Source organism: Sesamum indicum, linkage group LG11, assembly GCF_026168435.1.
Source record: "Sesamum indicum cultivar Baizhima isolate 11 linkage group LG11, ASM2616843v1, whole genome shotgun sequence".
Classification (NCBI taxonomy): domain Eukaryota; kingdom Viridiplantae; phylum Streptophyta; class Magnoliopsida; order Lamiales; family Pedaliaceae; genus Sesamum; species Sesamum indicum.
Window position 1 is genome coordinate 1,027,007 of NC_142667.1, and position 26,464 is coordinate 1,053,470.

The 26,464-nt window shown below is 34.7% G+C and overlaps 3 protein-coding genes and 2 pseudogenes across 6 annotated transcripts; 2 read left to right on the plus strand and 3 right to left on the minus strand.

Annotated features, from left to right (window-relative positions):
- The first annotated feature begins 3,522 nt into the window (after window positions 1-3,522).
- LOC105173252 (UDP-glycosyltransferase 91C1 pseudogene) lies at window positions 3,523-5,092 on the plus strand (annotated as a pseudogene).
- Window positions 5,093-7,221: 2,129 nt separating this feature from the next.
- Window positions 7,222-7,557, plus strand: LOC105173253 (putative polygalacturonase pseudogene; annotated as a pseudogene).
- A 245-nt stretch (window positions 7,558-7,802) lies between these two features.
- On the minus strand, window positions 7,803-11,479 carry LOC105173151 (mitogen-activated protein kinase homolog MMK2). Its single transcript, XM_011094811.3, has 6 exons — window positions 10,866-11,479; window positions 9,759-9,888; window positions 9,470-9,607; window positions 8,906-9,238; window positions 8,474-8,657; window positions 7,803-8,232 (listed from the first exon to the last, which is right to left on the minus strand). Exons 1-6 carry the CDS (start codon window positions 11,036-11,038, stop codon window positions 8,060-8,062), a joined length of 1,131 nt encoding a protein of 376 aa, XP_011093113.1. The 5' UTR covers window positions 11,039-11,479; the 3' UTR covers window positions 7,803-8,059.
- Window positions 11,480-11,612: 133 nt separating this feature from the next.
- Window positions 11,613-14,878, minus strand: LOC105173152 (protein BPS1, chloroplastic). Of its 4 annotated transcripts, none has more exons than XM_011094814.2 (2): window positions 14,725-14,878; window positions 11,613-12,892 (listed from the first exon to the last, which is right to left on the minus strand). In XM_011094814.2, the coding sequence occupies exon 2, from the start codon at window positions 12,878-12,880 to the stop codon at window positions 11,819-11,821; it is 1,062 nt and encodes a 353-aa protein (XP_011093116.1). In that variant the 5' UTR covers window positions 12,881-12,892; window positions 14,725-14,878; the 3' UTR covers window positions 11,613-11,818. The 4 variants fall into 4 exon arrangements, with proteins under 4 accessions (XP_011093116.1, XP_011093119.1, XP_011093120.1 ...); XM_011094817.3 differs by having other exon boundaries at window positions 11,613-12,895; window positions 14,725-14,824; XM_011094818.3 differs by lacking the exon at window positions 14,725-14,878 and adding an exon at window positions 14,527-14,687 and having other exon boundaries at window positions 11,613-12,895.
- Window positions 14,879-19,339: 4,461 nt separating this feature from the next.
- LOC105173153 (putative serine/threonine-protein kinase At1g01540) lies at window positions 19,340-23,545 on the minus strand. Its single transcript, XM_011094819.3, has 8 exons — window positions 22,820-23,545; window positions 21,880-22,187; window positions 21,016-21,120; window positions 20,807-20,929; window positions 20,522-20,692; window positions 20,080-20,209; window positions 19,767-19,976; window positions 19,340-19,641 (listed from the first exon to the last, which is right to left on the minus strand). Exons 1-8 carry the CDS (start codon window positions 23,108-23,110, stop codon window positions 19,516-19,518), a joined length of 1,464 nt encoding a protein of 487 aa, XP_011093121.1. The 5' UTR covers window positions 23,111-23,545; the 3' UTR covers window positions 19,340-19,515.
- Window positions 23,546-26,464: the final 2,919 nt, after the last annotated feature.

A 26,464-nucleotide genomic window follows, 5' to 3' on the forward strand; every position in this document is an offset into this window, starting at 1 on the left:
AATATCTATTTTTATTTTTCAAATATTTCGGTTTTCTTTGAGATTTTTCTTCTTTTCTTTTATTCTTTTTCTCTATATGTTTCTGAGAATATTTTCTATGTTTTCATTTATAGGGCCTATTAATTTTATGGTCCTTACTAGTAGTAGGGTTTTCTAAATCAAATTGTTGACAAAATTGTCCTAATTGTTTCCTTTCATCAAGGTTTTGTTTTTTAATTTGTTGACTAAGCTTTATCTCATTAAACAAAGTTAATCCTTCTTGTATACAAGTATCTATTAGAGCTCCATAAGTATAACTTTCATATGGGATATTAATCTGGTTTTTTCTTAGTTTTTTCCTAATCCTTTCTGCAAATAGACTAGGCAGACCATCAATAAATTTTGATTTTCAGTGTATATTATTACATTCTGGTAATTCCATTACTCTACTTAAAAAAGTATCTTTATACCATCTAAAGTCTGAAAGTGTTTTACACCTTAGATTTTGTAATAAAGTTCTAATAGTATCACTATTATCACTAAATCTTCCTGTAAAATGTTCAATAATATTGACAGCGAGTGTATAAATTGCATTTTCAACTAAATTATTATTTTCTTGTTTAACAGTATTGATAATACTATCTTTATCTTGTTGAGATAGATAATTATCCCACCAACCTTTAAGTTGTCCAGTAAATCCAGCAACAATCATTGCTGCAATAGTTTTATCTGAATTATTACTATTTTTACAAATAGTGGAATACATAAGCATTCTATGTACCGTGTTATAAATCTGTTTATTAGAATATTCATCTATGTTCCATTCATAAATCTTATTACCTGAATAACTAATATCTATTGTATCAGTATATTTTTCATATAAAACTTCCATAGGTGTTGGTCTATTATAATAGAATTTACTCTGAATAGGTTTATCAACCCATTTATTAGTGATTTTATTGATTTGGTTCTTAAAAACTTGTTTATGATTAGTATTTTCTATCAATTCATACTGTAACTCCTTATCAAGAGTTTTTATACTTAATTTACTGAATTTTTCTTCAAGCATTTTTTCTAATTCATGGATTGGTCTTATTTTGAAATCAGATATAACTAGAGGAGGCTGAAAGCTAGGAGATGCTTCTTTTTCTTCAGATTTTGTTTCTATTATAACCGGTTGTATATTATTTATAGCTTTAATAATCATTTCAATTTTATTATGAATTAATTGAATTTGTTCTCCCAAAATATTAAGGAATAAATTTATATAATTTTTTTGTTCAAACATATTATTTATATGTTTACAAGTTACTGTGAGAGTGTCTGTTTCTATTAATTTAGAAAAGGCTGAAAAATTATGAATTTTTCCATTCTTTTCAATATGAAGAATCCTTGATAAACTTTCCTTGATTCTAGTTTGTAATTTCTTTCTATAACAGAAATATAGTTTTTGACATATGTATCAATAAACCATGTCACAAAAGGAATTAAAGCATTTTTTTTCTTTGCAAACCTTATAAAATTCATCTTGGAAATATAACATTTATTGCTTATCAAAGCTTTGGAAAAACCATTCTCTGAATTGGCTATAACCTACGTCTTTAAATTCTTCTGAAATAATTTTTCTGGCTGGAGAGCCAGGACTAAAATCTATAATAGAGCTATAATCTATTAAATATTAAACTCCATTTCTGACATAGTCGGTTCTAACTCATTATTATCCTGAGTTTGATTATTAGCTTCTCTTACAATATTTTGTCTGTTAATGTATAATTTTTCTGTAACAGGAGTAAATATTTCTGTTTCTCTTATTTGAGAAGTAGAGGCTCTAGAAGGCGTAGGAGATTCTACCCTATAATCTATAGGTGATATGTAAGATCTCATCGAGTTGCATTTTTGAAATAGTAATGATTTAGAATTTGTTTCAAATTTAATATTTACAGTTCCTTCATTATATTGAAGAATATCTATAATCTTATTATGATCATGTATTTGTGGCCTTTTAGGTACAGCTTGTTCAATTATCCAATTTTCTGGAAAAGTTATTTCTTCCCATTTAATGGGTCTTCTTGTAGTAATATTTGAATTACTGAAATTAGTTTCAATTAATATAGTTTCATTTTTTGATTTATTAATCCTTTTACATTGTGGATTTAATGTAAATAAAGGCTTATAATATATTCTATAACATATACATATAACTTCAGTTCCAGGCATATAATCATAACCATGAGGTTTAACATTTAATGTCAAAGCATCTAATATATTAATATCAGATAAAGATAATTGTAAATTTGGATATACATTAAAATAAACTGGTTCATGTGCCAGACTAAATTGTATTATACCCATAAGGGATTGTTTCCAATTTAAATTTCTACCATCTCTTAAGGCTGCAATAAAGCTTTCCGGTAAACCTTCTAAAGTCAAAGATTTAAAAACAATTTGTACAAGTCCTATATGTAGGAATTTATGTGTTTGTCTATAATGGCTAATGTCTTTTTTAGATAATAATCTTATTATCATTTCATCATTATCTAATGAGATAGATTTTTCAATAGTTTGTACTACTTGTTTTAATCCTAATTTTTTAAAAGTTCCTAACTGATATATTAATCTTGGTTCAACTTTTGGAATTGTCCATCTATTTAATAGATCCAAATTCTGAGGTATATCATATTCCTTATTTTTAATATTTTTAATATTAGAATTCTTATTAAGTATGTTCATGTGATTCATGAGTAAAGTCATGTATTGATCCATAACATATTAATTACTACTAAATAATAGTATTAATTAATTATCAATTTAATTATTAATTATTAATTAATTATAAATAGTATTATTAATCAACTATTTATTATAAATAGTATTATTAATTCATAAATAGAATTTAATAAAATTATAATTATTTTAAAACATATGTATTTTAATTGAACAAATAAATATTTGATGAAATTGAGCAAGATTGGTCTTGTTGGAATCGTTTGGACGACAGAATTCTAACGGCTATGGTCATAATCTGTGATTCGTCCTGACGGTGGAGAAATGGCAGCAAACAGTTTCAGCGCGAATTTTCGACGGAAAATCTTCAAATTTTCATATCTCAACAAATATTTAATAAAATTAAACTAGATTGGTCTCGTTAGAACCGTTAGGTCGAGGCGAGTCCAGTGGTGGTGGTTCGTGATCGTGGGTCGCTCCGGTGGCGGCGAATCGACAGCCGAAAGGTGCGGTGTTCGTGCTAAAAATTCATTATTTACAATTTATAAAACTTGAAATTGTTTGCGGGAAATGTTCGTCCCATCAAGGAGTGTCGAACGGTATATTTGATGATTGACAACTCGCCATGATGGTGCCGAAATTTTAACGAGAAGTTTGCAGCAATCGTCGTGCAATAAAATAATTTTTCTTTTAAAAAAAATTATCACCGCGGTGACACATTAAAATTTTTTTTTTTTTTAAAATCAATGCCACCGCGGTGGTTAACCACGGTGACATAAAGAAATTTTTTTTTAAAATAAAAATTGTGGCACCGCGGTTACTTTTCTAAAGCCTTCAATTTTATCTTACTTTACATTTTTTTTTTTTGACATTTTTTAAATAAATTCCCCTATAAAAGAAGGTTTGAGTGAAATTTCTTGATAGGTAACACTGAGATTAGCAAAGCAGCTTCACACACACACACAACTGCAAAAAAATCATGATGAGTCGAGATGGATTAATCCATGTTGCTATGCTGCCATGGTCAGCATTCGGCCATCTCATCCCATTTCTCCAGCTCTCCATCGCCTTAGCCAAATCAGGGATCCACGTCTCCTTCCTCGCAACTCCAAGAAACATCCTCAGACTCCCCAAAATCCCTCCAAATCTGTCAAATCTCATAGATTTTGTGCCCCTTCCACTCCCCAAACCCGAATCAAGTCCCCTGCCTGAATCAGCCGAAGCCACCGTGGACATCCCCGCCGACAAGATCCAGTACCTGAAGCTCGCCTGTGATCTTCTCCAGGAACCCGTCAGGGATTTCGTTTCAGAAAAATCACCCCACTGGATAATTGTCGACTTTTTCCATCACTGGGCTGTTGATATTGCTCAGGATTTCAACATCCCGATTGTCACATTCTGGGTTTTTTCTGCTGCAACAGTAGATTTTTTCGGCGTTCATAAGGTTCCCCTTGACGGCGACAAAAGAATGTTGCCTCAGAGCTGGACTCTCCCGCCCGAATACATCGATTTTTCGTCGACAGTTGCGTACAAGAAGCACGAGGCTGAAGAAATGCACGCTGGATATTTCGGGCAGAACGCGTCGGGAGAGCCTGACAGCTCCCGGGTAGCTAAAATAATTCAAGCAACTAATGCTATTGCCATACGCACCTGTCCTGAATTCGAAGCCGATTACTTGAAACTGCATGAGAAACTCACAGGAAAGCCTGTCTTTCCGGTGGGATTCCTCCCGCCCGAAAAAATGAAGCGGAGATCACCAACTTCCAATGAAAAACCGTGGAGCGGAATTTTCCAGTGGTTGGACAAACAAAACCCAAGATCAGTTGTTTTCGTGGGGTTCGGCAGCGAGTGTAAACTGAACAAAGATCAAATTCACGATATAGCACACGGGGTTGAGCTTTCCGGGCTGCCATTTTTATGGGCCCTGAGAAAACCCGACTGGGCTGACGACGATGAGGATGCGTTTCCGGCGGGGTTCCGCGAGCGGACCGCCACGAGAGGAGTGGCGCACGTTGGATGGGCGCCGCAGAGGGAGGTTCTTAGCCACCCGTCTGTTGGAGGGTGTTTGTTCCACGCGGGATGGGGGTCGATTATAGAGAGTTTGCAGTACGGGCATTGTCTTGTTTTTCTGCCGTTCATCATCGATCAGCCATTGAATGCGCGGCTGTTGGTGGAGAAGGGTTTGGGGTGGGAAGTTGAAAGGGGTGAAGATGGGTCGTTCAGCAGATATGACATTGCGAAAGCATTGGAGAAAGCTATGGTTTTGAAGGAAGGAGAAGAAGTTATGGTAAGGGGTAGGGAAGCTGGTGATGGGATTTTTGGAGATGAAAAACTCCATCTTTCTTATGTTGAGAAATTTGTTGAGTACCTCAAGAATCATAACTTTTAATTTAATTTGAATATTTAGTTAGCTGAACTAAAATTCTTTGTTAAATCAAAATTAGTTGAATCAAATTAATAAGAGAGCTAGTATAATAATGAGTAAAATGCGAACCTCCCAATATTTGAGGTCTTTTGCACTTTAACCTCAATTGTTTTTTTTTACACCTCGTCTCCCAACCTTTCAAATTTGTTGCACATGCCAGTTTTTTTCAATTTTTAGTCCGATTATTGGTATTTCCGGCTGGATAAAGCAACGCGCCTAAAGGGTTGATTTTCAATGTTCTTTTACGTAATTTCATCTATTTTCCACCTCAAGTAGTTGTTATAAGACAAGTCCTAAAATAATTTGCCCTAATTTTGTCTCAACAACTGAGAAGGGAGGAAACAAGGCAAATGGAGGAGAACTGCTACTGCGGACGGCGAGCTGTGAAGAAAACATCTTGGACAGATCTCAACCCAGGCCGAAGATATGCCATTTGTGATAGATTTAGGATAAGTGAAATTATATTCCAGAAATTTAATTATTTTTTTTTTCAGAAGTAGGGTTTGGAGTGTTGCAGCTTCTTCTCTTGGCTTGATCCTCCAATGTGTGAGCAAATCATCTCAGGATTGATTCGAAAGATAAACAAGAATTGAAACTTGAGCAACAAATACTTTTTCTAATTGTAATGTGCAAAAAGAAGCCAACCAAGGCTATACATATGCAGGAATTAACAGCTGTTTTGTAATAAAAGGATGAGCAAAAGAAGCCAACAAAAACTGTACATATGCACAAGTTAACATCAGTCGTACATGTCCCATACCCCTGACCACTGCATTCTTGAACTGGTGTTGGACAGTGTTTGAGCTGCCAAAGCAGTTGATGGTCCATCAAAACTTGGGCATCTTGTTTGTGGCTATTGTTGGAACTTGAGAATCTTCTTTCTTCCTTTGTTAGGAGACAAAGGTCCAGTTGCTGATTTCTGACTTAAAATCAACTAAACATTATATTTGAAATGTTAATTTTACTGTAAAGGAACATCATTAACATATACAATTGTGTGGATTGTAACTTACTGTCCTAGTGCTTCTTGTTAATTGAAGATAGAGAAACACTACTCCATACATATCTTTCAATTACATTATCCCTTTAAACAAAAACTAATTAATAGTATTGACAGCCCACTTCATTTTTTGTCCTGAAAATTGCAAATTCTGATTTTCTTGAGAGATGGGTGATGAGGTGGTGGTTGGTGGTTCTGATGAGTGCAGAAAAGGCAGTGGGAGGGTTTCACCGGAGTACTCAGCCATCAGCTGCAGAGCCCACAGCGCATCAATGACTGATTTTGGTGGGGTTGGAGATGGGAAAACACCCAACACAAAGGCTTTTGAAGCTCTTTGTTCCTGCTGGGAAATGCCTGACTGCCACCTTCAACCTCACCACCCACTTCACTCTTTTCCTCCATAAACATGCATTTCTTATTGCTTCTCAGGTGATTAATTGGGAAATAAAGATGCACTTCAAAATGTTCTAAAAATTAAGAACATTTGTTATATTTAGTCCTTTGCATCACCGGATTTTTAAAATGGTCCCAAATTAATAAAAATTTGACAAATTTAGTCCTTTATTTTATAAAATTTTCAGAATGATTTTAAAATTAAAAAATTCGACGTATTTATTTATCTATTTTCTACTTTTTCTAATTCTGGGACTATTTTGAAAATTTTATAAATGGGACCTAAAAATGTAATTTCGTCAATTTATTGTAATATTACAATTATTTCAGGATATAAAGTCTTGGCCTGTGATTGATCCGTTGCCATCACATGGGCATGGAAGGGATGCAGCAGGAGGGAGGTACATCTGTCTTATATTTGGAACAAATCTTACTGATGTTATCACAGGTAAGTAAGGAGATGTGTGTCCTTTTACAAGTTTTAAGTAATGACATAAGACTTCCCAAAATTTGGAGATATTATAAAAAGATCTCTCTATTTTGAGAAATTACACTAGTACCTCCCTACAATCTTGTTTGGTGGCAAGATGAATAGCAATGGTCTGATAATGAAATGGGGTATTGTTGTTGTTGTTATATATATATATATATATGAGGCTATGTGAAGTACATATATGTAAAGGGCATGAATCTACACACAATGAAATGGATCACAAGGAACTATGGAACTCATGCTGACAATCATTTGGATCCAAACGCCTTACCGGAGATCAACGGTATCAACTACAGGGACGTGGTGACTGAGAACATGTCAATAGCTGCCGGCCTGGAGGGGATAACAGGCGATCCCTTCACTGGTATTTGCATCGCTAACATGACTATAGGGATGGCAAAGAAGTATCCATGGAGTTGCCTTGAGGTGGAGGGGGTGGTGCCGCCACCGTGTGGGTTGTTGGCTGATCAGGGAGAAGAGAAACTGGCTGTTGATGGTATACAGTTGCAGAAATGTTCTTACAGGATGAAGTATAATTTCTGATACTCTGCTCCTAGTTATTATAATGGACTAGCAATCTGGTGGTCGTTTAGATGCTACATTCGGTGTTTAATACATTGGGTAGTTAAATGGTCGACACATATCTTACTTTATGAAAATGAGAAACGTACGACAATCATTCATACGGCAAGTGCACGAATCATGGAGTGCAACATGATGAAAGTGTTGAATTATGGTAAGGAAAAGAGCTCAAAGTAATGAGGAATGTTGAATTTGTCACTCAAAAGTTAACAAATGGTACCAATTAGTAGTTGGTGCAAATAAAATAAATTCTTCTGGAGAGGAGAAACCTATAAGAGTTCATAAGTTGCTTCAGCTCTTTCTTACTACAGTTCGCTGCAAAGACAATACAGACAAATAACATGCTATAAGCCTAAGAACAATCTGTCTTATCCCAACATATCTCCACTACAGTTATTTTTCTTGGAGGAGTTTTACGTGTTTGACAAAGGTTTCAATAGATGTCATCGTGCAATAACGCTCCTCAATGAGTCGGGTCGGGGTTGAACTTTACTGATTCCCTCCAAATGAGTTCCTTGATGTTGTCTTCGGTGATTGATGGCTGTTCAAAGTCGAAAACAAAGGGCCTCGGACAAATGGGCTCCTCGTTGATGTCATGAAGAGGTGTTAAGTACGGATGGCAAAGAGCCTCATCAACTGCAAGATACACAGAAAGTCGATGACTATAATTGACAGAGACAGGATCATGAACAAACACTCATTGCTTTCCAATTAGTAGGCTGCAAGGACATGGGTTTTAGGCTACATGAAATTTTCAAGAAACGGAAGATAAACTATCATCTTGATAGGCCGAAATTTGATGATGATGTTGTGCCTCTTAACAATAGAGTTTAGACATCATGTAAGTGAACAAGTTTACTAAGAAAAGCAGCAGTACCTGTGATGCGCCTGCTTGGATCAAACACGAGTATTTTCTCTAACAAATCAAGAGCTCCAGGAGAAGTGTTCGGAAACCTGGCAGAAAACTGTTGCTTTGGGTATCGTGGGAGCTGCTTAATATATCTTCGTGCGTTGTCGCTCCTAAGAAACCTAAGACTAGCATCATCTGGAGAGCCTACGAGCTAGAGAGAAAATAGAGCATCAGTATCAAAAAAGAAGCTAGCCAGGTTTCGAAGTGGTATTTGGCATGCCCAGTGATGTGAAGAGTGTCCTAGTAGAGTTAATTACAGCAACCTCCATAGGAGTTGGATTGATTACCGACTATACTCGTCTCCTTCTGAAATTACCAAAATCTCTGCTACAGTTGTGTACAGAGATCGTTGTAATTTAACTCTATATCATTTTGGGACTACTTTTGCAAAGTACATACCTCAGTGATAAGTCTCAACTGATGAACATAATCTTTTCCAGGAAAGAGAGGTTGCCTTGTCATGATTTCACCAAGTATGCAACCTACAGACCAGATATCGATTGCAGCAGTGTATTCTGAGCAATTTAGGAGCAGTTCTGGTGCGCGATACCAGCGAGTGACAACGTACTCCATCATGAAGTCAGTCTCAGATGTCGTCCTTGCAAGCCCAAAATCTCCAATTTTCAGATCACCATTAGTATTCAGGAGTAGATTGCTTGGTTTCAGATCACGGTGCAAGACGTTTGCAGAATGAACGTATTTAAGCCCTCGCAGAATTTGGTAAAGAAAGTACTGCAACATTTTGATGATTGAACTCAAATTTAGCGACAATGGAAAAGGATCAAGTTATTATATAATCACTAGTTTTAGAGCATTACATTATGAGTTTCAAAATCAAAATCTTGCATAAACTGCTTAGTTAAGGATAAAAGTACCACAGATACATGGCCTTATCCCAGTCATTTATTGTAATAATATCAAATCAACTAAATCATCTCATGAGGTAAGAAAATGAGACCAAACCCGACAACGGTCATCAGCCAATGGTTGGTTGGAACGGATAATCCGGTGAAGATCAGTATCCATTAGTTCATAAACAATGTAGACATCATTGAAGTTCTCCTTCTGTGGAGGCCGTATGATGTCTTTGATTGCAATCACCTGTTGAGGTACGAAAAATAACAAGAGTACATGGTCACATGAAACTTCAAAATACTTGATGGCGCTCGACTGTAACGAAAGAACACCAAACATATGATAGCCTTAGAAACAATTGCATATCTATAATGCATAGGTAAAAGAAACTGCATACGTTCTCATGATCCATGTGTCGGAGAAGTTTGATTTCGCGAAGCGTCCTCTTTGCATCAATTCTGTTGTCAAATGCGTTGCCAATCTTCTTGATTGCAACTTTTTCATGTGTCTCAGAGTTGACAGCAGCACTGAAGCAGATTAAAAGATCAAATTTCCCATTATCATATACACATACTAGAAAACACCATTTCTGATTCAGATCAAACCGGCTATCTATAGAAAATCAAATGCAACAAAAGAAATATGTATAATCCACGGAAACGTTTATGACCAAGTGAAATGCCAGAGATCATGAGAAGAGAAAAGCACCAAAGCAACTGAAAACACTGAATCCCATTGACTCTGCGCCTCATTTGAATCAAGAAGGTATTGTTTACGTAGTATTTTATAGCACTAGAGAGATAATGCACTGATAAATTACCAAAAGTAGAGTGACTTAATAATCAAGAATAACATATAAACATAGCTGATTAACGTCGGACAAACCAGGAAAGCAAGATCTCGCTGTTGTTGCTTAAGACAACCACTGCAGATAAGCCGATGCAACTTTTTCCCACAAAATCCCATTTTCCGAGATTCTGACTTCCTTTGTCTTAGAAAGCAAAGTGTCTATTTTCTCACAATCCTTTGGCAAAACTTACTAGAAAAAATAAAAGCCAACTTCATTTCCAATTCCAATAATCCGGCTTTAGGCAATCATCAAGTAATCCCGTTTGGATGGCAGAATTCCGCAAAAGATTTCAAATAACTCCATGTTTTAGATGGATTTCAAATTTGTGTAATGATGAAGAAAACAACTCAAAATGAGTGTTGATGAATTTGAAATCCACTGAAGGTTCTGTTATCCTAGAAATGAAATAGAACTCTCAGATCCTTGGATCAAAATGAAACTTAAAATAATTATAAAGATCTTGCATAACCAGCAAAGCTCTCAGAACCGAATGGATCCTACCACATTCAACAATGAAGTTTGAACATTTACACCACCAACTCCATGTCAACCACAAAAGAACAAGTAAATCCAACACAGGGAAAACTACAATCCAACAAACAGAAAAGCTTGAATTCAAGAAAGCTCAAAAGAGATTGTTGTTGTTGATATTACCAAACAAAGCCACAAGCCCCACGTCCCACGGGCCTAAGAGGAACGTATTTTCTTGGAACTTCAAAAAGGCTCCCGTACACATTGTACTGCACATATTTCCCACCATGAGTTGGGACCCCTTTGATATTCTGTCCACCATGATCACCTGAACCACAGCTTGACTCCACAGACATTGCCAAAAATGACAAGATGAAATTCAGGCAAGACAAGAGAAAAAAGTGAAAACTTTCAAGAACCCCGCTCAAAGACTGGATTTTTCATCAAGCTCTTTGGTTTCTTTGTGTGTGTTTCTTACATCTCTTTTGCCTTTTTCTCTGGGGTGGTTAGTGTTAACTTTTCCTTTTATTATATTTTTTTTTTTTATCTTTTTTAAGATTTTCTGGAGAGGAAAAAAGTGTAGCTCACCTGTGAACTTTTGAACTGGGATGACTTGAGATTACCCGTGAAGTAAATTGATTTTTCTGAAGGGAGTTGATGCTCTATTAATCTTCAACCATACACTTGGGCACAGGTCGGTCCTGCATTCAATAAATATACTTCTATTGTTGTGACTTATGATTTAAGTTCAATTTCCCCTCTATCAATAATTCAATCTTTTTTTCTACTTTTCTGAATTCTGATGTAGTTTTGTGGACTGAATTTCACCCAAGGTTTCAAGATAATAGCATCTCTGTAACATCTACCAATAAAAGGCATACCCAAATCAAGAGTTGACAGGAACAAGTGCTGGGGATGAACATCCATGCAGACACAATACTAGCTATATTATGTATATTATACAGTAAATACGAGTTCAAACATTCATCATTGACATTACAATTGACAGACCACACCTCACAAGACCTACTAAAACTAAGACCAGATATCTCAACACTTGGTTTATACTCAACCAGAAAATATAATACTCCATTGAATCGATCTTGTGCACATAGGTGACAGTTTATATTTACCGTTCACCTAACAGCCTGCCCTTCTACATTTAAATCTGTCCGAACTTGGTCGGATATGTTACCACCAACCCTAAGGTTACAAAGCAAAGCATCACGTCCCGTTAGAACAACTTGGAAGAAACTGTCCACCTCCTTTGCAAGCAGATCCAGTCCCTCAGACAATTTTTCAGACGATGTTTCTAAATCTGATGTGGATTTCTGCAACACTCCAGATTCAACAGGGTCTACACCATCTTGCACAAGGGTATATAACTTCTTGACGCCTGTATCGACAGCTTCTAGCTCCTTCAAGACCGTGACCACTCCATTCGAATATATGTTTCTTATTTCAGTATTTACAAAAGTTTGAAGATCAGCAAAAGCCTCCGACCACAAGCTTGTCTCAGGGACCGGAAGGTTCATCAACTTCTTTGCAGAACCAGAGAACGCAGCACCAAATATGCTACACACAAAAAGAGTCACCACCTTAACTCCATACATAGCTCGCATCAAAACTTTCCCTTTTGCTGAGTTCTTAATTTTTGGGAGGTCCAGTGTTTGAGCAAGAGCATCCATGACAGAGAAGCAGTTATCGAGCCTAAGATTCTTTGAACCAATATGCTGCCTCCATCCATCAAGTGAGGAACGCGCCCGCACAAACTGCTTTGATGAAGCACTTCCCAAGTTATGCAAGAGACATTGAAGAAAGAGGTGGCCTTGTTTCAGCCGAGAAATCTCAGAGCTGAAAGCAATACAGATATCCAGCAACTTCACACTATTGTCCAAGTACACATCAATCCACTTGTCATCCCAATCGCAGACAGGGAATTCCAGAGCAGTAATAAGAATTTTTATGTCAGCATGAATTCCACACAGTAACTCCATTGCACTTCTCATCCATGACAAGCGTAGAACATCTTCACTGTCTGCGGGCTTAAGCTTTCTAAGCCTCCCTGCCAAAGTCTCCTCAAAAGTATTCAATAAATCAAGCAGCTTCGGAGACAGGTGCGATCCCTTCGGCAATATCATGCGGAAGGGATTTCCAAACGGAAGAAAACTCCTGTGTGGATCCTGTGGACGACTCATTTGATGCACTATCTGCTAGAAAAAAACAAAGAGAAAATCCATAAGGGATGTAATATTCTTTCACAACTCTCTAAACAAATTGCAGAACAGAAGAAAAGCAAGAAACATATAAACAAAAATGCACCCGGAAAGATAGGAGAAGTATGTATCTATTATCAGAGGATGCCATTCTGTGCTTTTAGAAGCATTTTCTACTCAATTTCAAACATTACACAACTTGAGATTTGAGGTCATAATTACAGTTTAATGGAGAAACCTTCATATGAAAAAGCCAAATCAATCCATGAACAAAATGCAGAACCCCCGAAACATCACCAGAACATGAGAGATGATGCAGCCAAAAGAATCCAGTCTTAATCACTTGGCAATATCTAAGGCCATGTTTAATTGGGCAGATTGGGCGAAATATCCAGAAAAAATCCAGCACAATCAGCCGTTTACGTTTTTCACTAGGGTGGGATTAGGTAGGCTGGCCTAGGACTGTTTGGCACTAAAGCATGATACCAATCCGGCCCATGATCACGGATTCTGTGTCCAGCCAAGCACAGCTGTGGGTCATTAAAACATTTCTACCCAATTTGTCCTGAACTTGAAGAGGCAATAGTCCAATATGCCCTATTGCCTCTTATTTTATGCCTAATTTCATTTTCACCGGGACAAGGCGACTAATGCGTCTGATAAGCCTCTCTCCTCCATCTTTTCGTTGAAGTCTATTGTAGATAGCCGAAAGAAGCAGTGAAAATACTGTTTTTAAAAAGCTTCATATTCATCACCACTGCTGCTATTATCAGTAGTAGGATCCAAAGGGGCCGCGAGAAATGAACTTGGTCGATCGATACCGCGGTAATCAATGCTGGTTTGTTGTTGATTCTGATACTTGTGAAAATCAGAGCCCATGAATTCTCTACTCTTCGAGAATTTCCCCCACAGCTGAAACATGCTTGAAACTCTCTGATTTCTGGGATCAGAGTGGAGAAAGCCACCACTTCTCATGTCTGCTGAGATTGCTTCTGAGCTAAACATAGTTAAACAGACACATAAAAAAAGGAGGAAGGATTCTTTTTAGAAAATCAGTACAACCCATTAATCGACTCCAAGAATCGGTAGTTAGTATGGGTTCTCTCTCAAATGCTTCTTCCAGGTTCACAGCAGGATAGAAGCACTTCAATACAAGATGTTGGTTGAGCATATTTGGCAAATGAAAGAAGACCATTTGAGAAGAATTTTTCTCCTACTATGGAGTAGAATAAGAAATTTCTCAATCTATACCAAATTCAATTCAGAATAAACGGAACAATAACAAGGAAAAAGGTACCAAAAACTAGCAGATCTCTTTGATTAATAAACAAACTCTCACCCAAATTCCACAATTCATCTCAAAAACTAAACAATAAAACGAGAAACAAGCTGTACTACTCAAAACCCCGCACCAATTATCATATCTAGGCGACCGATTAAAGCGGTCAACGCCCAAAATATATTCCAATCTCAGAATAAAACTCTGGAATCCAGAGTAAAACCTAATTTCTCACTTTATTTAAATCACACACGACAGCAAACAAGTATACATACAAAGTCGCGAAATTCCATGAAGCAAACAAATTATCAAAAAAGAAAAACAAAAAGCAACCAATCAAGATACTTACCAGAGCTATCGGATCTTCAGCGACTAAAACAGTCGAGAGATGCAATTATTTCCGCCGAACCCCAAAGCTAAACAGGAAAATTCAAAGGCGAACTCCTAATACCTAATCCTAACTATATTACATCAAGACACAGGCGAAGAAAAGTACGCAGAGGCACATAAAATGTGTATATAAATCAAGAGAGAGAAGAGACCGAACCTGAATCAGTAGTCGGAGACGCGTAGAGTAGTGAAGCTTCGAAGAAAGGCTTGCTAGGGTTTCCTTTTCGTCGAATGCGGAAATGAAGGGTATGATGATTGATTAAAATGATGGGCGGAACACGTGTCGGGATTTGAGTGGAGCCGTTAGGGTGTGATCTTGGTGGGGGTGCGAATAGGAGATCAGAGTCGGCGGAAATGAAAATGAAAATGAAACGGACCGCTGACGTTTGCTGACGCCAGATTAAGGGCATGTTTGTTTTCGGTTTATTATCTATACTATTATAAAAAGTAATTTTTTGTCCTACCAATCTTAATATTTAATATACAAAAAACATTCATAAATTTATTAGTATTTCACTTTTATTTTTTATGTAATTGATATTTTTCCCCAAATCAAAATTATCTAGTTATATAATTGTAAATTTTAGTAGTGTGATGGCTTTTTCCATCATAATTACCGTGTGAAGAGTTAAACGCTCTAAAATTTTATAAGCTTTGGCATGTTATTTTCAAATACTTTAAAAGTTGTATTTTGAAATAAAATTAATGTTGTAGGCAAACGTCCCATATTGGTTGCAGTGAGGAGTATGAGTGGCTTTAAGCCGCAAGATCTTATTTCGTCAATGAGGCGCTTCCATGGAACAAAACCCTGAGGCTCTTCCATGGAACAAAACCCTGTGGCTCATACGACTCCAGAATAAACAAGACCTCCTGCAATGGGACATCGATCGAATCACAAGCTACACCATTCAATATTTTTAAACTTTTAAAACATCTTATAAGATGCTTAGAATAATCTTGCAAAATTTTTATAATTAAAATAACAATTTGGACATTTCTAAAACTTTAAATCTTGATAATTATTTTTACACGTTTAGTCTTATTATGTTAGTTCTAAAAGAATACCCAAATATTGGTGATTGCATGACGATACCCAAATACAGTCCCAACTAGGGGTGGGTATCGGGCCGGGTAATGAAAGTTCGTATAGTTTTGAGTCCGGTATCTAAATTTTTGGGTAACTAAAATAATTATTCGATCCTGATCCAATTTTTGTCGGGTACTCAACTGTCGAATACTCAATTTTTTTTAAAAAAAAAATAAAATATTTACAGGCAAGATTTGCCTCTAAATGCTTGAACTTGCATTCAACAAACACAGGCAAAACTTGCCTCTGTAAACTGTAAATATTGACAAATTTTTAGATTTTGTATTCTAATTTCTTCATTTTCTTGTGATATTTTAAAAATTAAAGTTTGAGAAAAAGAAGATGGATTTTTGTTGGAATTAAAAATCTTGAATCTTGAGAGTTGGGTTAAGAATTTGGGACTTTGGAAATGAAAAAGAAAGAATAAGAGAAAAGGAGGAGGAAAGAAGAAAATGTATGTACGTAACAACTCTAGACTAAAAAAAATTAATAATTTTTGAATTTTTTTAAAATTTTGGGTACCCGATCGAGTAATTCAAATGAGAGAATTCTATCCGAACCCTGACCCCATTTTTTTTTAATTCGAGTATCGAAATTATCCGAACTCAATCGGGTCGGGTCGATATTCGAACTACCCGAGCCAAACGCCCCTACTGAATAGGGTTTGGATTGTGGGTTATTGACCTAAACCCAAATAGACAAAGATTGGGTAAGGGTTTCGCCCGGATGATATGGATATGGGCATGGGCATGGGCAGAGGAAAGATCCATTTACGTGATGACAAAATAAAGATAGAATTTCATTTTCTTATATCAATTTAGATTGTTATTTCCTCTCTCATTTACGTGATTCGGTTTTGCCTGAGATTCTTTATTCATGGGTGGTGCTTAATTCTTTACGTAAATTACACCATCTATATTGAGTTTTAATATAATTATGAATATTTTTTTAATTTAAAAAATTATAAATATCCCTAATTTTTTAATAGAAGTATGAAATTATCAATTTTATCCTGACTGTATTTTTTTATTTTCTTAAAAAAATTATCCACTTAGTTCATAAAAAAATAATTTTTTAAAATAAATAAAATTATAATTTTAGTCCTCAAGAGCATTTTGGTCAATTCACTATAAAAAAATGGATGGAAACGTAACGAATTTGGATTACTTGTTAGACGATCGTCAAAATCAAGGGGGTATTGGTAATTTTTCAAATAATAAGGGACTATTCATAATTATCCAAATCTCAAGGGATGTCATTGTAATTTATCCTAATTCTTTTTTTGTTTTAAATAGATATATAGTTATAATTTTCTTAAACTTTAGTGAAAAAGAAGAATTCCACCTGGATTGAATTTTCTATTTCAACTTCTATTACATTTTTTATCTCATTTAATATACACACGCCATATATACAAAATATTTTCTTAAATTAAATAAAGAGTAAATAACAACGAGTTCTCTTGAAATTTGTAATAATTACAAATACTCCTTGTTGGTTGAAAAATTACAAATACCCCCCCCCCTTATGTTTGATGAAACTGGATGAATATTTGAAATTGTTAACTTTGTCCTTATTGTATTTTTTTAAAAAAATAAAGAACAATAAAAAATTAAATGAAGTGGATGAAAAAGTTTAAAAAATTATCCATTTAATCCATAAAAAAGATTTTAATTTTTTTAAAAAAATAAAATTATAGTTCATAGCATATAAGAATTTTTTGGTCAGTACACCATAAAAAATTAATAAAACATAATAGATTAAGCTAGTCATTAGACAACTATTAAAATTATGGAAATATTGACAATTTTCAAATACTGAAAGAATATTTATAATTATGAAAGTTCATTGTAATTTACCTTTAAATAAATAACATAATTTTTTTTATACATGGCGTATATACGATTTATTTATTTTGTTATTATAAAAAAATTAAAAATAATAAAAATATCATTAAAATAATATATAATATAAATATATTAGTGATAATTTTTTTTTTTAGAAAAAGGACCGAGCCATGGATAGGTCTCGTGGATGTTGTCCATGACAACTCAAACTTCTATTAAGGAAAAATTAAATAGTTTCAACGTTAAAGGCTGACCGCCAGTCTCAAATTTTATATTATATGCTATTTATAAAATAGCTTATCTCGATATACAAAATAATAACTCAATTCAAATATTCATCAATATAATAACAATAATTAAATTAAAATTACTTACATAAAAGTGAAACAAAAATTTAACTATATTATAATATTTGTAATAATTTAATTATAATTTCTGACAGTAATATAATCAACGTTGAAAATTTACTAATTTAAAAATTACAATTAAATATTGTAATAAATACAAATATTATTTATCATCCGCGACCCTGCATTGATTCATTGATATAAGTTAATTATCACCGTTCTATTCCTTTATAAGTGGAAATATAATATAAATCGTGACAGTAATAAATTAATAACAAATCAATCTGAAGTAAATCAATATGACTCCGTATTGATACACTGATGTAAGTTATTTATTATTGTTATATTGATGCATTTCTTTTTTTATAAATATTATATATATTATTAATAATATTAATGGTTTAATTATTCAATTACAAATTTATATATTTTTCTAATTATAATCAATATTAAAAATCTATTAATTAAAAAAATTACAAATCAATTGTTACAAATACAATGAATACTAATATTATAATATAATTAATTTATTTTATTTCACTTTATATAAGTTATTTCAATTTAGATATCGTTATTATATTGATTTATTTGTTTAAATAAATTATTATTATTATATCAAAATAAGCTATTATATATAATATGATAACATAATATAAGAAATGTGGGGTAGGGAAAAGTTAGGTGAAATTTGGAGCCAACTCCCGTGTTTTTTCCCCATCTTGCTACGGAAATCAGAACTATCCTCTTAACTCACTTTTTGCCTAATACATCCACTTTGCATACGCATCATTCAATCACCAGAAAGAAGCAAAACAGGACCCTTTTTGGGGGCTAATACGTCCATTTTGCCAGCTCCCATCACACCAACTATCCCAGTTGTTCTCTATAGGCAACAACAAACACCACTACCCACCCTAAATCAATACCATACCATGTTCCTCTCTCCAACATTTACATGTGGATGCATAGCTTGTCTTAAAGCAACAAGGAACCATCAATATATGCTTCAACCAATATTAGCTGGCCAACAATCTTGCACGTAACGTTTACATGTCGAACCATAACAAGTCCAAGAAAGACAGCACGTAACCTATGCACACTTTCTGCATGGAACGCTTTGTTGTCATGTTGATGGACGTTATGCATGTTGGAATGAGGAGACATCTGATCTCACGTTCCGCTTTGACGACACTTTATTGTGAGGGTTAAATTGTATTTTACACAAGAGCCTCAGCATAAATAGCTGATGGATGATTGTGGGATGCATCAATCATCATACAGAAAAGACAATCCTGGTCAAAGAAACTCGAACAAGCATAACACATTTTGAATATTTGAAAACCACTATCTTACAGTAGTTGATTTTCATTCTCGTTTCTTGCACAAGTGTCACGACCTATCTTTGAGTTTCTGAATGGTTCATAATCAAACTAAAGTTGGAGAAGGATGAAAGTATAGTAGACGAAATATTCGTCAACTTCAAAGCAAGGGGAAAAGAATTTGCTGTGATTTCTATAAGAGTAAAGAATGAATCACTCGCTTTACAAGATGTTAATTCTTTAGGCAACAACTAGAAAACAATGGTGATATAACATAAGTAGAGCACATGATGGAATGGTATGAATAAGCATGGAAAATTTTTCATTAATAGAAATCTAACCGTAATTCTATCTCCATCCAGTTGGCAAATTCTGTTTCCTACTGCTATCCCCTTCACTAGCACCAGAAATACCTTCACTGTTTTGTTTATCTTCTCGGAGGGAACTGGAAGATTCCCGAGCAACTCTTCGTTCCTGCATTTTTGGTAAAAGGCAAAGTTATTGAAAGAAAAAAAATAAAAAAATTCAAAAAGGTTTCTCTATGTTCATTAAACTCAAGATTTGAGGTAATCGACGGAATGAACAATTCAGAGGCATACATCGCGTGATAACAAGTCCTCTGATTCCAGCATGTGTATTATATGACCCATTTTTGGCCTCTTTTGGGCATCCGGGTCGACACATCGAAGGGCAACCAAGATAACACGTTTCAGCACTTTTGTGGCAGGCCGTTCGGGTAATTTAGGATCCACCACTTCCTCGGCTTTCCTATTTCCAACCATCATTTTTAGCCAATCAACCAGATTAACCTGCAATTTATTTCTTATCGGTTAGAGTTGCAAATAAATGTTGTTTCCAATCAACAACTATGGCAAAGTTATAAGGCATCCTCAGTTGTTAATTAGAACGAACCTCTCCCTGTGGCCGACTATAATCGACGGGAGATCTTCCAGTGATAATCTCCATAAGTAGTATCCCGAAGCTATAAATATCACTCTTCTCGGTCAGCATACCTGTGCAAGCATATTCTGGAGCAACATATCTAACAAAAGAATGAAAAATATTAAGAAATCAGTGACTGAAATCTCGTCTCATAAGAGTAATGATGATAACTGATGTGATGCTGTAAAGTGTTAGGTAATATTGTATACTTAATTATTGAATTTGGCATAATATGCCTTTTCTGAAAATAGTACATTGAACTTGAGATACATATTAAAAGAAAATCTAACAAATAAAGGTACATCTACTAGTAATCATATGCTTAAATATCCTATCCACAAAGAAAGCAGCATAGTTTCACTACAAGGAAACACAGAGAAAGAATTAACTGTTACAGAAGCAGTGGACTAACCCAAATGTTCCCATCACTCGAGTAGTCACATAAGAGCTCTCCGAATTCAAAAGTTTAGCGAGCCCAAAATCAGACAGCTTGGGATGCCACTGACGGTCGAGCAGTATGTTGCTGGACTTGATGTCACGATGAACAACCTTTGGTTCCAGACCCTCGTGTAGATAAGCCAAGCTACCACCAAAAAAATAAAAGAAAGGAAGGACGGATGAATTAAAAAACTAAGCGACTAAGCAACAAATATGCCATATGTAGCAAGAGATCAAAATAATTCTGAGTGACGGATACCCTTTTGCAGTTCCTATAATGATATTCATCCGGATTTCCCATGTCAAAGGGCTGATTTCACCGACATCTCCATGAAGCCACTGGTCCAAATTTCCGTTGTCCACGTATTCATAGACTAGCATCCTATACAATTAAAAACTGGGAAGCAGTTACACTTTTGATGCTTATAAGTTAATGATCAAGTAGTAAAATGAATAATACCCAATTACCTGTAAGCTCCTTCAACGCAGTAGCCAAGCAATCTAACGAGATTCTTGTGTCTGACACGTCCAATTGCTTCCACTTCCACCTTGAACTCTTTTTCAGCTTGACCCCTAGAAATTGTCAGCAATGTGAGTAAGGTATTTATGCAAAAACAAACTATTGCATTTACATGTCGAAAAACTTAATCTTCCAAATTTTTCAGTTCAAAAGGGTTAAAGGTTCTGCAGCAAGAAACAGCAGATCAAGCCACCAAAGCACTTCAGTTCCTAAAAGTGTAATTTTTTACTACTACCCTTTACATACTTTTTCCACTTGCAACATGAAACCGTTTTCTAACTAGTATTACCCTTCACTGCTTGTTCATTAGATCAAAATGAAACCAGAGATTCAGAGTTCAATCCTCCTTTCCCCAAAACCAATTGCGAACTAATCAGAGTTCAACAGCATACAACCCGCTCCTGGACTTAAAACTACCATCCTTGGTAAGCCAGTTTCTTCTTCAATAGATACACAACCTTCTACAGCTCAGCTTAGCAGTCGGCATCATTTAACCATTGAAACTGCATCTCTGTTTGCAAGTTTCTCCATCTCGACAGTCTTTTAGTATAGAGTTACGAATAAGTATACCATCCAGGGGCAAAGTAATACCCTGTCCTTCCTAGTGGGTTTCTTACATACACCCTTTTTCCGACCAAGCATAGGTAGAGTCCTTCTTACCTATACATGGCTATTCTAATATAATGAATTTATCCATGACGACTGAGAATATAGCAATCCATCAAACATACTCAGTTACGGCCCTGCACTTTATATTGCAAAAGAATCAATCTTTCCAGAAATAGAAGCAAATAGGGGAGGAATATCCATACCTGTTATTCAACAAATTCTTTATGGCAACTCGAGTGTTATCAGTCAAGACGCCGTAATACACAATGCCATATCCACCTTCACCAATGACATTCTCATCAGACAAGCCATTAGAGGCTGCCTCAAGCTCTCTCAGGGTATACCACCGTCCCCATCCCAAATGTGAAACCTCTGGCAAAGACCCGCTGCCTCCAAATGACCCGGTGTCGGCTCCACTTGTAGCCTTGCTCTCACCACTCGATGCTCCTCGATCAGAAAACACCACTCTATGCTCCACCTTGCCCATGTCTATCTGTATCTCCGGCACTGCCTGAAAAAGTTCGAGAAAGAAGAAAAATGTAACTATTGTCAATCAGTCTAGAGGTTACAAACAATCCAAAATAACACAATTATCAACAAGAGACAATCAAAGAAGCAACAGACACCCTGTGTTTGCAACCAGAAATACATATTTAGAAGTGGATTAGCAATAAATGAATTGCACTTGAAGTTTCAGATCATAGATGTTTCTTCTCAATGAAGGGAAACTCAAGCTAAACCGTATCACTCAATAATAGAGTAACTGACATCACAAACACCACTTAATACAATAACCACAACTTTATCGGGATGGTAAGAAAGAAAATTAATCCAAAATCAGAAATTCAAAACACAGGGGAATCACAAATAATTCCTCAAGCGATAATGAGCTTTTACAACTTAGAATGAAGCTTAAATATAGTAAATCACTAAAGAATAGTTCAAGGTTAACTCAAGAATACACATCCCCGCTCGGGAAAGAAATAGTTTTCTTCCGTCCATTGACAAATATACCTTGCTCCATCTCAACGCAATCTCAAATTTTAGAAACACAAAAATCATTTACATAAAAAGAGAAATAAAACAGTTGCAAAAGACGATCACAATTAAATCCCAAAAATATAATTAGATCTTGCATTATACCTGAGGCACAATCGTCCGGTGATCGGCAGCGGGGTCGTGGACGATCTCCTGGATTTCCTTGGAAACGACAGGAGTAATCTCGCCGCCTCCTGAGAGTTTTGCCGGACGGCGAAGTTTACCCTTGCCGCTGCCGAGGCGGCGCGAGGCGGTGATGCAAAGCGATAATAGAAATAGGACGAGCACAATCACCGCTCCGACGACTATCCCGATCACCACCCATAGATGAAGTCCGAAGATCGAGGTTTTCTTTGACAGCTCGGTGTTCAACAACGCCGCGTCGTACACCGACATCTTCGCTGTAAATCTACAACCGGGACTCTACCTGTACGATAATCGTATCCCGCGTGTGTGTGTTTCAATGTGTGGGACAAACCAAAAACCCACCATGCAAATGGAAGTTGGAATTGGATTAAACAATCCTTGACTTGTTGAGGTTTAAAAAACGAAAATTAAGCTTGACTGAGCATTCATATCATATGTACACATATAATGGTCCAGAGTGAATGCGCCAGCGCCGGCGACTTGATACATATATCGGAGGATACTGGATATAGCATTTGAATTGAATCGAATTGAATTGGGCTTCGCCGGGAAATCAGTCTACCGGCGAACTTGTGTGTGTGTGTCTGAGAGAGAGAGAGAGAGAGAGAGAAAGAGAGAGAGAGAGAGAAGAATCTATATTCTATACTGTACTGAACACTGTGAGAGAGAGAGAAGTGTGTCTGTAGTGCAATCTTCACTGTCTATTGTCTAAAGAGCAAAATAGTCCACTTCTCTTGCTAAAATTTCATTTTAGTCCCTACATTTTCAAACTATTTCAAAATCATCGTTATTTTTTCAATTAACTTTAAATTAGTCCATCCAATAAATTTTGGACATTAAAATTCCGACCAAATCATATATTATTTTCTAAATTAACATTCTTAAAGTTTGAACCCTACGTTGGATTTGAAATATCTTTGTACAAATTCTTCCAATTTCTTTAAATTTAAGGATTTTAAAATTTTTAATTCTATATTTTGTTAAATAGAATTCCAATTATAAAATTTTTTAAATTCCTTTTTCAACCCTTAAAATTCAAATACATTAATCCAAATATAACCTAAAATTATTATCAAAACCAGCTTAAAAGATTTGCTTTGTATTTTTATTTTTTTAATATTCAAATTTAAAAATTGAGTAAAATAATTTTCTTATACGAATAATTACTCTAAAAATTGATAATATATTTCACATGGTGTTGGTTTAGTTCATTTAAAAGCATCTTATAAATTTATACCTTATAAGATATTTTTAAATTATATAAAATATTAAAAAAAATTATTAGAAAATTTCTTGAAATATTTGAATAAAATAAAATAATAACACCACACAATATTAATAATTACAAATTTATATTCGACGATCTGTTCGCTTCAACTGGCCGTACCGAGACTGACCAATGGACATAGATTGAGCAACAAGAAAATGAAGAGGACAACACATTATTAATCTGGCTTATCGTGCGCTACTGGCTTCATGTGTTTATCATATTTCGAAGAAATGGAACTTGAGACGTTTTGAGCAGTCTGATAAAAGATTTTTTAAAAAATATGCCATCAATTATTAAATAATAATAATAATAAAGAGTGTTGCTTTTGTTAATCATTAAATAGTACCAAATTAATATAAGATATGGTTAAGAAATTGAATTTTCATAAATTTGAAACTTTGGAGAAACAAATAGTGGCTGGCTTCATTTATTACTCCACTGGCTGATACATTAAATGTGCAGGAGAAATAACATAAAAAAATAAAGATAAGTAGTAAAATAAATTAATTAAAATTCAATTTTTCATCATCCACTATTGAATCATGTGATCTGATCTAACTTCAAATATGTTGACCGGATTTTTTTTTGAAATGTTTTAATATATATATATATATATATATTGACAAAATAAAAAATAAAAGTACAGAGGTCTTTTTTTTTTTAATAAAAAAATTCAATAAAATTTAAAGTAAATAAATAGGTTGAGTTCCGTGAAGATGAAGTGGTCATACAATAATGCATGGGGTGGATTTTTCCATTATCAGTCAGTATTAAAAGTGGTTAGGAGTTTACCATTTATTGACAATTTTTTTTATATAGTTGCACTTTTTATTGGTGGGAAGTATAGTTTGTGGGAATTCAAAAATGAAATTTCAGTTTTAGGGCAGTGGGAATTTGGGTTTGGTGGGTAGCAACTAGGTTGTTTTTCAAAGGGATTGAGGTGGTTCTTCTTCATATATATATATATATATATATATATGGGAAAAATATTATTTTAATTCGTTAAGTATACCTAATTTTACTTTTAGTCTGATAACTATGTCTATTTTTGTTTAAATCCAGTAACTTACGAAATTGTTTATTTTTAGTCCTCTCGCAAATTTTCGGACAATTTTACCCCTATACAACTTTTGAAAAGCAGTTTTAGTCCATATGCACTCATAGGAATAAAATTGTCCGAAAATCTGACAGAGAACTAAAATCAACCAATTTCATAAGTTACTGGACCTAAACAAAAATAAATATAGTTATCGGACTAAAATTAAAATTAAGCATACTTAGCGAACTAAAATAATACTTTTCATGTGTGTAATCAAACATCTTTTGGTTAGTGTTATCATCATTATTAAAGGGAAGAGTCCTTTATTAGGATGATTATTCAATTATCACTTCCTTTTTCCTACACTTTGTCCTAGTAACTTGATAATGCTACTCATTTCTACATGCTAAATTCCACCTACTATTGCTCATTCACATCAAGGGAATTCAATTTGCACTATCACAAAATAACATTGTATAAATTCCACATACTCCATAAATATTCAAAATACAATTAAATATCTATAATTATATTTACACTCCTCAACTATTGTCTATTTTATACAAATTATCCATATCTTTTACATAATTACAAAACCACCCTGACAGCTAAAAAACAAAAATAATTTGTGTAATGCTGACAATTCTAAGGGTTGTATATATAATTTTTCAAAAAACAAAAATGTTTGTGTAAATAAGGTTAACAACTCTAACGGGTGTTTGTATCATATTTCAAAAGATATAGATAATTTGTATAAATAAATCATAAGTAACGGGACGTAGGCATAATTGTCCCAAAAATTAACGCACATCACCTGCATGAAATAGAAAAATGTAACAGTAATGAGAGTGAGATAAGAGCTAGTCCAGAATCAAATGGGAGTAAGTTAAGGTGTTGAATGATTCTACTAATCCAACTGATTCTCAAGGAATTTCTATGTATCAACTTGATAATTGCAATATATAGTACAAGAACGTGGCCAACTGTTATCACAATTTAGACACCAACACTCGAATTAAAGCCACCAACTCACATAAAGATAAATAGCATCTAAAAGATTCCCTTGCCCTCTACATTTTTATATTATACATAATAATGGGCGGAAAGAAAGTGGTGACTTTAGAACAACTTTGCACATATAAAAGTAGGTCAAGTGGATAGAAAAGAAGAGCTTGATAGAGGAATTTCATGCTATCCATTTCTGCTCAACTAGCTCTATAATGCTCTTAATCCATACCCTGTATAACATGATTCGGGAATTTCCTTACCATTTCTTCCTTCCTCCCTAAGTAAT

Coding starts and splice junctions, on each gene's coding strand:
- LOC105173151 (XM_011094811.3), bottom strand. CDS start 11,038: ATGTCTGTGGAGTCAAGCTGTGGTTCAGGTGATCATGGTGGACAGAAT. Junction 9,239..9,469: donor TGGCTGATGACCGTTGTCGG/GTTTGGTCTCAT, acceptor AAAATGTTGCAG/TACTTTCTTTACCAAATTCT. Junction 8,658..8,905: donor AGTTGAGACTTATCACTGAG/GTATGTACTTTG, acceptor TTTTCTCTCTAG/CTCGTAGGCTCTCCAGATGA.
- LOC105173152 (XM_011094814.2), bottom strand. CDS start 12,880: ATGAGTCGTCCACAGGATCCACACAGGAGTTTTCTTCCGTTTGGAAAT.
- LOC105173153 (XM_011094819.3), bottom strand. CDS start 23,110: ATGTCGGTGTACGACGCGGCGTTGTTGAACACCGAGCTGTCAAAGAAA. Junction 20,693..20,806: donor ATTATAGGAACTGCAAAAGG/GTATCCGTCACT, acceptor TTTTGGTGGTAG/CTTGGCTTATCTACACGAGG. Junction 19,977..20,079: donor ATAGTCGGCCACAGGGAGAG/GTTCGTTCTAAT, acceptor AATAAATTGCAG/GTTAATCTGGTTGATTGGCT.